The following is a 16,890-nucleotide window of genomic DNA, read 5'->3' as shown; positions in this document are numbered from 1 at the left end:
CAAAAAGGGTTAAGTGCTAATTTATTTGTAACCTTTTAGTTTTAAAGTCAAATTACTAACTTCTCATAAAATGGGGCTTTTTCTAAGGATATATATGCCTTATCTCCTTTCCTCTATTCAAAACTATCACATATACATGAAAGCAGCTGATGTTTATATGATGCTTTACAAATTAGTTGTCAAATATGATAAAGGAATTATTCAAAGAACACAAATACTTAAGAAGATTCACTATACCCTAATATGGAATGATTTTTTTCCCCTAAGTATCAACCAGGAAAAATAGTTTACAGAACAACAACCTAAAGTTATCAAATTCCCTGAATAACACATCCATTTCTTAGTATTCTAAATGAGTCTGGACTTCCTTGGTACAAGAGACAGAATATAGCTGCTGAGTTTCTATATTAGTTAACTTCATAACTTTCTGCTAAATAATGGTAAGTTAACTTTTCCTTTTAAAAAATTATGGCTCTTAAAGAATAAAAATCGTTCTTGGTTTAATAGTTTTTAATATCCAACTATTATAATGCTAAATATCATGAGTACTCTGTTTTCTGACATAGCTAGGAAATGGCTCATTTAGATTCAATATTCTAGTGCAAAGAATTATCAATAAATATCACTTGTAGATTACCAATTTCAACTAATAAGAGTAAAATAACCTTAACACTAAATAATGAACATAATTTGACTTTTTTATGATTCAGAAAAGTAGTTGAAGGTCCTGTGCTATGTTGAATCTTCTTTACAAATTTCATCATCATCCTGATCCACTACAATGACAGTCTGGTTTAATCCTATGATTATGAATGAACATACATGTATATATGTACATGTGTATATAGTTAGAGACAATTTTCTCTAAGTTTAGATAGGTCTGACCATGTCCCACTAACTCCAAAGCCCCTTCTGCCTCCAGGACAAACATAATTTTACTCCCATTTGTCATTTAAAGCTCTTTTCAATACTGACCCTTTCCTAACTTTCCAGTCTCTTACACAGTGCTCCCCTCCATGCTCTCTACAATCCAGCCATAATAATCTACTTGCTATTCCCCCCTCACATCTTCTGTTTGCCTGTCTGCACTCCTTATATGCCTGAATAGGACATACTATTTGCCTCACCTCTGCCTCTTATAATCCTTGATTGCTTTCAAGACTCAATTCAACAGAGAGCAGAGAGGTGGCTCAGTGGATTGAGAGCTTAGAGATGGGAAGTCCTGGATTCAAATCTAACCTCAGATGCTTCCTACCTGTGTGACCCTGAGCAAGTCACTTATGACAATTGCCTCATCCTTACTGCTCTTCTGCCTTGTAACCAACAAACAGTTCTAAGAGTTCTAAGGTTTAAAAAAAAAAAGGCTCAATTCAACATCACCTTCTACTGGAAGTCTCTCCTAGTCTCCCCAGCTGCTAATGCCTCCCTTGCAAGGTCACTTCCTCTTTGCTTTGTATGTGTCTTGTACAGACCTAATGTACATGCTTCCTCCCTCACTAAAACATAAGCTTTTTGAGAGCAAAGACTATTTCAATTTTGTCCTTATATTTTCAGTGCTTAGCACTGTGCCTGGGACAGAAGATAGTTAATAAAGGCAGATTAACTAATACTACACAATCCTTATCTTTAAAAAACATTGTAATTATATTGAGGAGTTAGGACTCACAGAATAACTAAGCTAAAATATATGATAGAGTTAAGTGCAATCAGAAATCAGAAACGTAAGGAAAAAGGAGATTAATTTAAAGCTGGAAAGAACTTTGGGTATCATCTAATCCAACTTCTATTTTACAGTGAAGGATATAGAGGCAAATAGAGATCAAGTAACTTGCTTAAGGTCATAAGTGGGTTACGTGTAGCTCAGTGGATTGAGAGCCAGGCCTAGAAATAGGAGATCCTGGGTTCAAATCTGGTCTCAGACACTTCCCAGCTGTGTGACCCTGGGCAAGTCACATGACCCCCCATTGCCCACCCTTACCACTCTTCTGCACTGGAGCCAATACACGGTATTGACTCCAAGACGGAAGGTAAGGGCTTTAAAAATAAATAAATGAATGAATTAAAAATTTTTTAAAAAGGAAAGAATCTATGGTGGCTGGAAATGGGGGTAATCATACTTGTATCACTGACCTGATCTGTCCTAAAATGAGACCCAAATGAGAATGCTGGCAAATTAAAAGCATTACAAAAGTTTGACATAATTACTACAAATAAAGTAACAATAAAAGCTGCTCTGATGTATATTAAGGTTTCTATAACATTAAAGGTATCTTAAAGGAAAAAGAAATGAGGAAATGTGCCAACTCTCCTTCCCTTGGAGAAGTGTGGGAACAGAAATATGGAATGTTATATATGCCATAGATATTTCAGAGGTCTCACTACTCATTACATAAAATAAAGCCTCTCTTATCAGTTTTGGTTTTTACTCAAACCTTTACTTTCTTAGTATCAATTCTAGTAAGTCAGGCAATCAGGGTTAAGTACTTGACCATGATCATGCAGCTAGGAAGTGTTTGAGACCAGATTTGAACCCAGGTCCTCCCAACTACAGATCTGGAGCCCTATCCACTCCCTACCTAGCTGACCCTTCTCTGTAAGTTTTTATATCCAAGTTAACTCAATTATATCAAGCTTTTATATCTGATAAGTATTTTCAATTTTTAAAAAAGAATGTTATTTTTAAAAACTTTTCCATTTTTAACAATGTATAACACTATATATGCAAGTTAACTCAAACCAGGTAACTGTACATAACACCTCCCTCTTTGTAGTTTTTCCTCAGTCTGGACCTATGATTTCACACCTAGTATGGTAATTTCTCAGTGTAGGTCAGTGACTCATGTGTAACTTAGAATTTTAGGCAGTGGCCTAGGCAGATGCCATCATCATTGTGTTGTTCACATAGCTCATGTTAGAAGCAGGACTTGAACTAGGCCTTCTATGCTCACACTTAAAAAATAAATTAACATACTCTTTTCACATATATACATAGAACTTTGCAAAATTTAAATATTTAAGAAAAAGTCAGTCTGAATTCATGGCCTAAATTCTAAATATTTTTAAATGCATTTTACTAACAAGCATATGAGCAAATGTATCTTTGTTTCCTGCAAAAAGAAAACTTGAACCTTCTGAAACCTACAATCAAAAATAAAAAGCTGTGGAAGTAACAATAAAAAATAACCTTGACTCATTAGAATATATAGAGTCCTCATCATTTCTCATCTAGTCTAGCCTCACAATAGCCTCCTTATTGGCCTCCTCCCAAATCTCCACACAGCTGCCAAAATGAGGGTCCTCAAGTGCAAGTCTGAACAAGTTACTTCCTTGCTCAATAATCTCCTGTGGCTCCTTATTACCTCTTACGTGCAAATTCATCTGTTTGGCATTTAAAGCCTTCATAGCCAGGCCCCAACCTACCTTTCCAGCATTATAGATTAAACTCTTTCATGAATTCAGTGACCCAGCCAATTGCCATTCTTTCTGTTTTTCACTTCACACATTATCTCCAATTTCCATGACTTTGCAAAGGTTGTCCCCATGCCTATAATGCATCCCCTCTCCTCACTTCTGAATGAATGAAAAAGTATGCATTAAGCACTTACAGAGAGTCAGGCACTGTGCAAAGCAGTGAGGATATAAATTTTTTTAAAAAGAAAGAAAAGAAATCCTATGCCCTCAAAGAGGGAATTCTAATAAGGGAATGATAATTCACACAGAGGAAGTGGCCAGGAAAGGAAGTATTTTGGGGTGGAAAGAAAGGAGGGATGGGACACACTGCAGCAAGAAGTTAATAAAGCAACTTGACACACTTGATAGGATATGAAGCTGAAGCATGATCTGTTTGTAGACAGAATGGACTAAGGGGCTAGTTTGTATAAGTAGTCACCAGGGACCATTAGATGTGTTTTCTCTCAATAGAAAATAAGTTCTTCAAAGACAAAGACTGTTTCATTTGTTTTTGTAACCCTAGGGCCTAGGACAATAATGGCAAACCTTTTAGAAGGGTGGGTAATGTGAGAAATGTCCTCAGGCACCCATGGAGAGAGCAAGGAGAGGAGAGCAGACCAGCCCTGCATCCATCCCTCTGGCTTTCTAGTAGTGAGTTCTGTTGAACTCTGTGCTGGGGCAACAGTGTGCATGCCCACAGAGAGGCTCTCAGTGCCCCCTCTGGCACATGTGCCATAAGTTTGCCACCACAGGCCTAGGATATAGTTAACACAATAAGTGCTTATGGGTTAATTTTATTTCTAATCCAACTGATATGTGGGGGAAAAGGTACAGCGGAAAACACACTGGTTCTAGAGTCAGAGGCCTTGAGTTCAAATGCTGCCTCTGGTGTTTATTACCTGAGTGACCTTAAAACAACTCACTTTCCTATGCCAAATTTTCTTTATCTGTAACAGAGACTGGCAGGTCTCTGAGATCCCTTATGATGTTAGATCATAAGACATATTTTTGAAAAAATTTTATGACCTTTTAAAACTTCCAATCTATAGGGTTTTATGAAAATATTTTATTTTTCCTTTTAGATTTGATCTTTTAAGATATCAGCCTTAACTTTGTATTTTTAAGATGTATCTTTCTATATACATTGAAATTGCATGTTATCATCTCTCCCTGAGGGCTCACCATACTGGTACCAGATTTAGTACAGGCACTCAATGGCTTTAATCTCCTACAACTCAGACCTGGGCAATCCAGTAGCCTCAGCTTCCTTCTGAGCAGGTATTATAATCTATTACCTCATGCTACCCTGCCCAGCCTCAGTATCTTTTCTGTAACTTGTGGTCTTACAAATTGCTCAGAGGACTAGGCAACTAAATGATTTACTTGGAGTCACATAGCCAGTAGGTGTTAGAAAATGACTAAACAAAAGGCTTAGAGGCTTAGAGGCAAGACTCTCTAGCCACTTCAGAAAAGAATGTCTCTACAGGTAAGAATAATATCAATATACCAAAAAATCTGTAGCAGCACTTTTTTGTGGTTGCAAAAATCTGGAAATAAAATAAATGCTCATTATTTGGGAAGAGTTAATCCGTGGAACATGAATATAATGGAATATTACTGAGTTCTAAGAAACCACAAATATTATGAATACAGAGAAGTTCATAAAGGGTTACATGAACTGATGCAAGAGGAAGTAGAAGAGCCAGGAAAATAATATATATGATGATCACAACAATGAAAATGGAAAGAATCACTACAAAAAAATCAAAACTGAATGTTATGAAATTATAAAGCTCAAAGAAGATCTAAGAACATATCTCCCCCACTACTTTTAGGAGTATATTTATAACCTTGTATATAATGTCACAATTTTTTGATAAATTAATCGTTTTTGCTGATTTTCTTTCTTTCTTTTTTTCTTTTAATTCTGGGGAAGATTTCGGGAGGCAAATGGGAAATATAAAAGCAAAAGATATGAATAAAAATTTATTTTAAATATAAAAAATAAGAACAGAAGTCATATCTAAAAGAGCACTGAAGTACTTAAAAAGAAGGAAAATTAAATTCTCCCCTGCAATTGCCTTTACATCATTAATTTCCTTTATCAAGATAAAAGACATAAAATTTGTAAACCCTTTCTAATTATCACAAACCTGAAATGTTGAAAAAAATTTTTTTAATTCAAACCTGCACTCTAACCTCTGTACAACATAAAATGTAATGTTTCTTTAAAATTCTAAGTCTGAATTAATGATGTTTTAGTAGCAAAAAAACATATATTAACATAGTTCTGCAACTTCATATAATCTTTTACAGATTTTTTAAAAGATGAGGGGCTTTAATGACACCCAAGTATTTAAGGCTTTTTTAGCTTTGCAAAAACTTTAGACATATAAATCTTTTTTGTCTTTTAGAGTCAAATTTTTTACCACTGGAAGAATGACTTAATACATACATACTTCAGTTGCCTTCTTTCTGAAAATGAAGTTGGGGAGGAGGTGGTGGTGAAGCAGAATTAGTGATTCTACATACACAATTTGTCTAGAAAACACACTTTACTTTTTAGATTTTTTTCAGTGGCAATATAACTAAAATGATTTCTACCAAGTAAGAAAAAAAGCGACCCTATCTTTTGGTAGGGTAATGTGATTTTCAAGAATTGATCATGCATTTCATCAAACCAAGAGCAAAGGAAAACAAATAAACCCAGGTAGCTTCTTCAATCACTCTATCAAGCAATGGGGCAACTGCTTCAAACTTTATATCGTTCTAAATAAAGAGATATCAGCTTAACGAAGTTTTATAAAATTAATTGCTAACTAGAATAACATTTAATCTTCTCCCTGAACTTACACAAAACTAATTCAAGTTACCATGGTGAATTAAATATCTTATAATTAGCCCGATAAGGTTCTCTGATGTCATCATTTACATATACTTATGAACTTTATTAATATAGCTCAACTTTAAAATTGTAAAACAGCATTTTATAGTTAGTCTCTGTTGTTGTTGTTGTTGTTGTTGAGTCATTCCAGTAGTCTGATTCGTTAGGACCCCATTTGGGGTTTTCTCTGCAAAGATATTGGAATATTTCCTCACTTCATTCTTGAGGTTATTTTATAGATAAGGAACTGAAGCAAACAATGTTAAGTTACTAGTCCAGGGCCACACTACTAGCAAGTGTCTGAGGCCAGATTTGAACTCACAAAGAGGAGTCTTCCTGACTTCAGGCCCAGCACAACTCTGCTGCCCTAGTCTCTATATAGTATAATGTAAAATCTAAAGAGTTGGGGGGGGAAAGGGGGTTCTGGCCATGTCTAGTCATTCAGTTTAAATATCCCCCAAACACCAAAAGCAACACTAAATGTCTTCTGTTCCAATTGAGAGGCAAAGCAAAAAATCTCAAAATACTTGTTACCATGGATTTGACTGACATAAGATAGTTATGTTATACGCTGTGTGTCTGGTAGTATGGGTTGGGATTTTTTCTGTAGGGGAGGGGAGAGAGAGAGTTATTTGAGTGGAAAATGTAGTATACAATGATCCTCTGGAACACTGGAACAAAAACAATAATTTGCCAGGTGAAACTGCCTATATGCAATTAAACTAACCTACCTATAATAGACATTGTTGCCATTATTTCAATGGAGACCTTATAAGAAATCAATTAGGAGACAATATTCTAGAGAAATTCAATTACAAATGGCTGCATTTGATGCAACAAAACTTCAATAATTTACTTTTCTTCCCCATATAGCTAAGAACCTTCAGAAAGATAAACATTAAATAGGTATTTCAACCAGGAACACAATCAAGAAAACATTAACAAATGCATGGAGAATACTATGTTAAGTGGAATTAAACAATAATGCAAATTTATCCATATTACTGAGATTCAGATAAGTCAAAAAGTAAATGCTGATTCATAAGATCAGGGCTCCAAAGGAAAAAGAAGCCTGGACAATATCCCTAGAACTTAGAGAAAGGGTTTTTATGTTAGTGAGCAAAGGAGAAAAAGATGTGTGACGGGTGTATGGTTATGAATATAAAATACACCTATACATATATACTATATGTATATGCATACATTGTTATATGTAAGATTAATGGTATAATGTTTAAAGGGGGAAGAAGTTAATTAGTGGCAAACAATTGGGTCAGAAAATCTCATCTACAATCATGTGTTATGATACTTAATAAAACAAAAAACTCCAACATATTCTGGTTCTGATCATCTCACTGATTTCTACTGAATCTGCTTTTTACTCTATAACCTTAACTACATAATCATGGAGTATAAAGCTGTTATCCCATGGACTTTGTCTAATAAGAGTTATACAAACTACTCAATTTTTCTATTCCCACCACTTGACAACTTTTAGCTAAGGATTAAGATCAAATTATATGAACGCTTTTAGTGATGATGCGGCAAAAAAAATAGGTGTCCAATAGATGTCCATATAATAACACATTAACTGATTAGATTACTCCATATGGATAATAGCTACAATCCATATTTTTTTAAGGTACACCCACTTAAATGCAAACTTCCCTAATTTCAAAATGGCTCGAGCAGACATATAATCCAAGAATAAAGTTAGAAATAAATTGTACCCATGGTTTTCTTCATTATGTTGTAGAACACCCCACCCTGTTGGAACAAGTGAGGAAGTCCTTTCGCATGAGACCAGATATCTTCTCCTGTAGAACAAAAATAGATCTGCAGTCAATATTGATATCAAGGCACATAGTACTTGCTAGAATTCATTTTATTATCTGATCTAGAACAACAAAAACAATGGTTTTAAAATGGCTTTATGATGAAACCATTTTGTCTATTCACAGCTAAGGAAAATAATCAGTTGAGCCTAGATGAATTCTAAGGTCCTTTACAGCTCTAATATTCAAAATGAAGGATTCTCCTTATAGTGGTGCTAAGACGTATTATGTAATGTATTATTATCCCCATTTTACCCACGAGGAATCTAAGGTTCCAAGAGATCACCAATTTGTCTACTAATAAATGTGAAAACTGATAGCTCAAATTGATAAACTATAAAGCCCCACATAAATATGAGCTACTCCTATTAACTATTGTTTAAAATAAATGGGCCAAAAAATAAAGATAATTATTTCTTTCATAACCTTCCCCAGCAAAACTTGCATTGTACTACACAAAGCTTTTACTCATGGTTCTACTTTTCTAACTATTCTTTCTCCATTTCCACTCCATACATGAACTGTTCTCCCTTCTCATCTCCAACTCCTGACTTCCTTCAAGTCCCAGCTAAAATCCCACTTTCTACAGGAAGCCTTTCCTGATTACCCTTAGTTCTAGTACCTTCCCTCAACTGATTATTTCCTAAAACATCACTTTGGCACAATGATTGTCATGTAGTAGGTGCTTAATAAATGTTTACTGGTTATATCGTTTACACATAGCCTCCCCCAATTAGGTTGGAAGCTCCTCAATGACAGGGGCTGTCTTCTGTCTTTCCTTGTATCTTCAGCTCTTAGTACAGCGTCTGAAACAAAGGAGTGACTTAAATGTTTAATGACTAAATGACTACTTCAGCCTTTACTAAAGACCTTCAATAGGCCCTAAAAGTTCAATATCATCTCTTTTCCCACTTGATAATATTTCTTTCCCCTTTCTATTGCAAATCTCATGTTCAGGACTAATCCTCTAATTCCACTAATAAATTTGCCAAATATAAGTGACATGGAAGAAAAAGTTGGAATAGAGAATACAGAACAGGAAAAACAGAGATGATGGTCCTTGGCTAAAACCTATTCCTAACCTCAAGGGACCCATACTTTGGAATTAAATCCCATTTCCAATACTCACATGCTCTGGCTCTGGACTCCAAACCCCAGCTGGAATTATTTTTTTTTCCTTGTCCATTCTTACTTTGTTTACCTGTCTCAATTATAACCTCTTGAATCTACCAGGCATAAATATGATTAGAAAATTAGCAACTGGATTTTTCAGTCAATTCCTAACAATGACCCTGCCATTTTAGTGATGAGACAGAATAGAATAGTTAAAATACTGGATATGAATCAAATGACCTGAGTTCTAATCCTAGAACTGCTTCTTAATATTGCCCATCTTGGTAAGGTACTATACCTTCCTGGGCTTAATTTATTCCTTTTGTAAAATGAGAGCAATATACTAGATGATCTCTATGATCCCTTTTCAGCTCTAAATCTACCATTCTATGATCCCACAGGTTTTTTTTTTAAATTGAAGATACAGCACAACCCATAGCACTAGAATGTCAAGTTTTAACTCTTGCTCAGATAAGGAATGTATCCTGAATAGTGATGATAAAATGGTCAAGGATTTAAACCTGGCTGCTACTTTCATAAAGTGAATACTGTAATTGAAATTTGACCATGAAGTTTGAGATCGCAAATTAACACAAAATAAAAATATTAACTATTTTGTGAAATTTAGTGATAAAAATGTACATTCTCTAAAACTCACCAAAAAATGAAAATAGCTATGAACTGAAGAATCTGTAACCATGAAAAAAATATTGTCAAAATGCAAACTTCCACTGAAAATCTATTTTCACTACAAAAGATTTCACAGACGAATTAAATGAAGGAGCTATTGCTATCTATTCTCTCATTTCCATTCTCTAACATAAATTACTTCATTAAAATAGTTCCCAAGAATCATCTGCTTGACTCTCCTTAGTATAACAAACTTCTCAAGTGCATCCACTCTATGCAATAAATGTTTAAGTTCATGACTTCAGAACATATGTTTCCATGTGGAACATAAAAAAATACAGCACTGTACAAATGCATCTAAAGCGCAATATAAACACTGTAAGTGAGGTTTTATACAAAGTTATGGATGCTTCCCTGCTATGAGTCCACAGTACATAACAGGTCTAAGGTGAAGTAACATGAGGTACAAAAGTGTCATTTCAATTTTGTAAAACTGCCTTTCATCCAACATTTTAAAGAAAAATCAGAGATACAGTGATCATATTTAGACCCAAATACATCTACAGTATTGTCAATACTAGCTTTATAACTTGCCTGGGCACATCCAATTTCAAGGGGTTTTAAGAATTTGAAAATATACTACTAAATTCACAAAATCACTTAAAATCCATACTGCTCTTTGAGAGTGAGGTGGAATTAGGAAGTGGTTTCAAAACTAAGCCACAGGAATATCTCTTCATTTCTAAAATCACTGGAATGGAAACACATACACAAAAAGGTCATAATACCATTTACACAACTCTAAAATAAATTATCTCCTCTTTCCCCTAAATCACTGTGGTCACTTTAAACAGAAAAAAAAAAACTGTGATGGGATGAAAATTGAATTAATAATACAAGAACAAGTGAAGCTTGGTAGCCAAGCCTGGAGTCAGAAGGATCTGGATTCAAATCTAGCCTCAGATATTTCATAACTGTGTGACCCTGGACAGGTAACTTAACCCCCATTGTCTAGTGCTCTTCTGTCTTAGGAATGATACTAAGACAGATACAAGCTAAAAAAATAACAATAATACAGGTCAATGAAATTAATCCAATACTACAGGCTTAATTATCACATTAAGCAAAATTTGGATTTAGAAGACATTTTAATACTACAGAGGCAACAATACTAAAGATGCACAATTTACCTGGCCATTTAAAGACCAATGAATAACTCCCAGAAATATGTTAATTTCATTAACATTCAGTAATATGAAGAGTTGGACTATCCCATAAGAGACGACATTTTTCGGAAAGAATCCTGAATTTTTTGTTGTTTTTTAAATTAAATTATATAATACACTCAGTTCTATATAGAAGAAGGCTAGCTCTACACTCCAGCCAATGACCAATATCAGCCATAGGGAAGATGCACTTGAGAGGATTGCTTTTCTGATGTAGATCTGATAAATCTGATATGTAAATATTCTGAAACAAAAAATTTATATAAAACAATGCCACAAGTCTCTGGCTCTTAATGGTCAACTTTTTTTTTAAGATACTATAAGTCACTGTTTTAATATCTGTTCATCATCCATTATTCTTTTTTTAAAGCATGTTTTTCAAAATTATATATTATTGATATTTGGAAATTTTACTATTTTTCTACATGGTAAAGTGTGCTAACCTCTAAGTAATACAAGCCCTAAAGCCACGAGAATTCTACAACAAAGAATGAAAATAAAATTAAGTATAATAGTAAAGTACCAGAAGCACCATAAGGTACTCTCTTAATTATCACCAGCTTTACTCAGATATGGTCATTTAAGAAACAAAACATCCTTCATACTTTGTCTCCATCTTGAGCTCCATCATTTTATAGCCTCTTCAGTCCAAGCACCAAGAGTTCACCATTCTTGGCCAAATAGATACTCAAGACAAACAAGGAATTTTTAAAATGGAAGGGACCTTAGATATCATCTAGTCCAAGTACTTCATTTTACAGGTGAGAAAATTTGAGATCCAGGAAGGTTGTGACAGATCTGAGGCTATAAGCAAAGTTAAGAGTTTGAATTCAATAATATAAACAACACACTTTTAAAAAGTCACATTTTATTAGTATCTTATATTACATTTAAATAGTTATAGTAAATGGGCTAAGTTAAACAAAAAAAAACTGCTTCTGGAGTCAAAAGATTTGGATTCAAATTCTGACTCTGCCACTTACAACTACAATTTTCAGCAAATTACTTACCCTGTCTGGGCCTCATTTTCCTCATATGTAAAATTAGGAAGTGTGGAGTAAATAACCTTTAAAATTCTTTTCAGTTACAAGTCTACAAACTTCAGTACTTAGTACTGAAAAGAAAACATTCATAGAAAGATGTTTATAAACAATACCATGTTAAACGTTTGTTTTATGTAAACAAAAAAATGATTTAAAGAGGTTTGGCTCTAATTCAAAAATTTAACACTTCCCTTCAAGTTCATTAAAATGGAATATCACAAACTTGAAGGGGAGGGACAAACTAAGACAAAATGTTTGCCTAAGCAATTTTATAATATCATAGGTTGGCTTATAGGAGTTTGGACTAGAATTTAAATTTTCTAAATACCTTTCCACTAAAATAATGCATTAAAATATTCTAGTTCCCATAACTATTGGAATCCCAAAATTCACAATACAGGAAGAAATCAGAGTCTTTACTGAAGAAAGTAAAGAAACACTGACATTTTGATGAATCAAACTACTTTTAATGCTATTCTTGTGAAAATCAGAAATCTTTCAAGAAAAAAAAAACCCACGACTACTGATATTTACATTTGTGTTCTTTATATCATATCACCATGTAGAGTGACCATATTATTAAGTGTAACAAAAATTCAAGAATAGTCTAAATGTGGCAACATTTCACTGCAATGTCACAAACCTTCCTATTCAAACTGGCTAGAATTCAAAATTATTATCCAAAGCTTTAAGTTCCATTTCACTGGTAACAAGATTTTTTTCATTAATTTTAGTTGCATCATCGGAAGGAAGTCATACTCATTCTCCCTAACATACTTCAAAAACAATCCTATTTACTACCTACTTCTTCATCCCTACGGCACCGCATTACAATCAAAGACAGATTCACTGAGGCCAATGAAGGCACTTAAAGCAACTACAAAAAGATGTGAACAGGGGTAAGAGTAGGAGGTAAGAACAGGAAAAGGAGTTAAGATAACACCGACATTGAATTAAGTGGGGGTGGGGTGGAAATATCAACACCAGAAACTGCAATTCATCAGACAGGAAGTCCTGAATCACCTGACCTAAACACAGGAAAACAAAATAAATTTAAACAAAAATTAAAGAAGGAAAGGTAGGTAGACTCAATTCAACTGTCAGCTAAGCCTGGGGAAGAAAATAAAAGGCCAGACATGGTATTTTAAAAACACTGCAGGTATAAATTATGTTGTTCTAAGGAATTTTAGGACAGCAAAAGCACATCTTTGCAATCTGGCATATTTACCCAGGTATGTCATAAACCTAAAGCAAGCCATTTTCTCCTAGCATATATGATCTGATTTTCACAGACCTTAAGAACAGAAGAGGGAAAATACTTTCTTCATTTTACAGAGAAGATAAATGCTATATAAAGTAAATTGGCCTTACCCATTAATGTTGCTAGAAGACACAAGGAGTACATTTCCTTGTCAGTCTGCTCCTGAAGTTCCTTAGAAGATATTTTGCTAGTAACAGCAATATCTTCATGTTTCACAGTGTGTGCTGAGTGTGCTGCACCAGGCTGACCACCTTCTTCTTTGCCTTTTAGAATTTCTATGGTTATTCTGTCACCATGTTGTAAGGGCACAGGCTCCTTTTCCATTCCAGCTTTGGGGGGCATTAGCTCTTTAGGAGGAAAACCATATCGAATACATTGTAAATATGGAGGAATATCAAATTCTCTGGCTATGCTTTCCTGAAGTTCAAAATAGGTTGTTGAGGGTTTGAGTGTAAGCATGGACTGCCGTCCATCATTTGTTGTTATACGGATCTTCTTCTCCTTAGTAGATACTGGTGAATAAGGAGCCTTGGTAGGAGTAGCAGGAGCAGATGACGGACCATCACGAATGATGCTTGGAGAAACAGTCCTTGGCTGGGCTTTTTGTTCTTGTTTTAACTTCTCAGTTTTCCGTTTCTGCATTAGAGAAGCTTGTTCCGTAATGTTTTGTTGAATAGTTCTTTCAGTTTTGCTCATATTTAATTCCTCCTTGTGCAAAGTTTTTGTTTTCTGCCCAGTAAGAATAATTTTAGTTGGAAGTTGAGACTCCAAATCTTGCCCATGTTGTACATCCTCAACTCTCTGGACATGAGCACCATCTATATTTACAGGAGTATAGTCATCAGGATTCTTTTTGGCTGTCTGATGTAATATAGTGTGGACAACTTTCTGAACTAAGATTTCACTCCCAAATTCACCAGGGAAATGTTTGGTAACAAGTTTCATTGCAACGTCATAAACATTGCTATTCAAAGACACATCACTTTCATACTGGAACCAATACACTGTTTCCCTGACCACTCTTCCACTCCATTCCAAAGTAATAGGAAAAGCCTCAGGGAGATTGTCATATTCTTTACCTTCCCAATAATGTTTGAATCCACAACCACATTTACCACCAGTGGACCTGGTATTAGTTCTGTCCCCATCCAAATACACAACAGAACCATCACCTCTCACTCTTCGCACTGATGTGCCATGGCACCAATTACAAGCTGTTAGATTACTCAAACTGTAGTCTGGGACCAGAACATCTTTCCCTGCATCATATGAGCATACCAGATTGTTCAAAGGGAAACTATAATTTTTGTCAGGCCTCAGCTGTCCATGAGTACTTTTGGCCAGGTTGTACAGTTTCCCTCCTGGAGTCAACCACTCAGAAGGGACATGAAGTTCAGAAAGGGCACCACAGATCAAACACTTGTGAAGGCGATTATCCATCACTGCTTTTTTAGCAGCTGCTGTTACTTCTTCAGGTTGAACTCCTATTACCCCAGTTCTCCTATAGAAATATTGATGAACATCTGCAACTAAACTAGGATGAATACCATGTTTGTCCATGAAGACTTCCTCCATAGCAGCCACAAGTCTTAATAAGTATTTGTCCTGCAAACTCCTGTCTCCTCCAATCACACACCCACCATCCTCCTCAAGTTTAATATACTTTTTAATGAGGTCCTGAGGCACTCCCCATGCTTTAGGAAGTAGCTTCATGGGCAGTTTGGGTAAAGCAGCTCCTTTTATGCCGACCAAAGGAATATAGTGGTTTCGGCCAGAACTACTCCATGCGATGCAGATTGGTTTGTTCAGATGGCCATCTCTACCAGTGCACTTCTCTGCAGGGATGAGCCCAGGAAGAAAAGTGGCAGAATAGTCTCCAGAGCTTCTCATGCCACTGAGGGAATCCAGGAGAATAATGGGCCGGTGTAGCACATTGGCAAGGCCAAAAATGTGGATGTTCCTCAACCCCAAGGGGACACCCTCAGGTGGCACAAAAAGGGGGTCACATTCGTTAATAATGTCCTCCCACTCGGCAGCATCAATGAAATCGTGAAAGAGGGCTTGATATCGAGCCAGGTGCTGCTGAAAGTGCTGCTTAAGATTCTCTCTCAACGCATGCCAGAATAGCTCCCGGCCCACTAAAGCCCGGGACACAGCATGCACCAAGCAGTGACCATCTCCATCTACATGCACTGGAATCAAGCACTCCTGACTCCGGTTGGCCCTCTTAATGTCCTCAAGGGTGTCATGCAAATAGAGCAGACTTCCAGAGCGGTCCTTGCCATAACCCACAGTGTTGACATGCTCGGGCTCAATGAGAAAGGCGCGGTCGCCCAATAGGGCGCAGTCAAACAGCTCGCCCTGATTCATGTCTCGGAGCAGCTTGGCCCTGCCCGTCTGTTTGTCCATCCCATATCGGGCCAGAATGGGAGACAGCAATTTGCAATGGTAGTTGGAAAGGCCCAGCACCTTCACCAGCTCCGTGTTCTTCTTGGGGGCCCCCGTCACCCCGAGCAGCGCGTTCCGCAGCAGGTTGTGCAGGACCACGTCCGGGTCGGTCACCTCCTCCACCCCCAGCAGCTGGTGCTGCTCGTGCCGCTGCCCGCACTCCGTGCACTCGATGCTGGCCGAGCCAGAGGCCGGGAAGAACAAACGCGCCTGGCACTTGGGGTCTGGGCAGTTCCCGGACAGGATGCGTCGGTCTTTCCGCTTCGTGAGCCCCCCCTGAGCCGCCGCCGCAGCAGCAGCGGCCGCCGCCGGCGCCTCGGGGGGAGGAGGAGGAGGAGGGGGAGGCGGTGGCGGCGGCGGCTGAGACATCGCTCTCCGCTCTCGGGTCTCGCTCCACGCCCCGGGCGACCCCTCAAAGGCTCATAGCCCCGACCCCCACCGGCCCCGAACAGTCCGGCCCAGGCCCCGGCTCGCCTGACGGGGGACTCGCTCTCCTCTCCCTATCAGCCCCACCACCGACACCTAAGTGAAGGCGGAAGCTCTGGCCGCGGCTTCTCTTATTGCTTCTTCACTGTCGTAGCCGTTGCCCCGAACGTAACGGCCTCCACCCTACCCCGCACACTCTCTCTCACACACTCTCTCTCCCTACCCCTCTCACACACACAGACATACACACACGCCCTCCCGAGGAGAACGCGCAGGCGCGGCCTTCGCTCTGCCCCCTGGGAATTAGAGTCTCCTAGCTTGTGCGTCTGACCTCGGGATAATGAACGCTTGGGCCGGGTCAGGACTACGAGTGCCGTGAGGCAGTGCGGCTCAGGGCCCCAGCAGAGGAAGAAGAGGAAGGGGAAAGTAAAGAACTATGGTAATACAGAGGGGAAAACAAGATGGTTCGCTTTGCCTGCCGGGAGTTGTAGTCTCGAGCTGCTCCCTGGCCCGCCTGAAGGCGCAACTCTGAGCCACTGGGGAACCACATTTCCTAGGTTGCCTTACGATGATA

At 37.5% G+C, this 16,890-nt stretch overlaps 1 protein-coding gene across 1 annotated transcript in view; it reads right to left on the bottom strand.

The window, feature by feature from the left end:
- The window catches only part of VCPIP1 (valosin containing protein interacting protein 1), a 32,336-nt gene extending 16,077 nt beyond the window's left edge, over positions 1–16,259 (bottom strand). Inside the window, exons 1-2 of the mRNA XM_044657979.1 lie at positions 13,553–16,259; positions 8,065–8,151 (exon numbers count right to left, since the gene is read on the bottom strand). Of these exons, the coding sequence (XP_044513914.1) occupies positions 8,065–8,151; positions 13,553–16,259 (2,794 nt within the window). The remainder of the gene's footprint in view (positions 1–8,064; positions 8,152–13,552) is intronic.
- Positions 16,260–16,890: the final 631 nt, after the last annotated feature.

The sequence above is a fragment of the Gracilinanus agilis genome, chromosome 1, assembly GCF_016433145.1.
Source record: "Gracilinanus agilis isolate LMUSP501 chromosome 1, AgileGrace, whole genome shotgun sequence".
Lineage (NCBI taxonomy): Eukaryota > Metazoa > Chordata > Mammalia > Didelphimorphia > Didelphidae > Gracilinanus > Gracilinanus agilis.
This window is presented reverse-complemented; position numbering and strand designations above follow the sequence as displayed.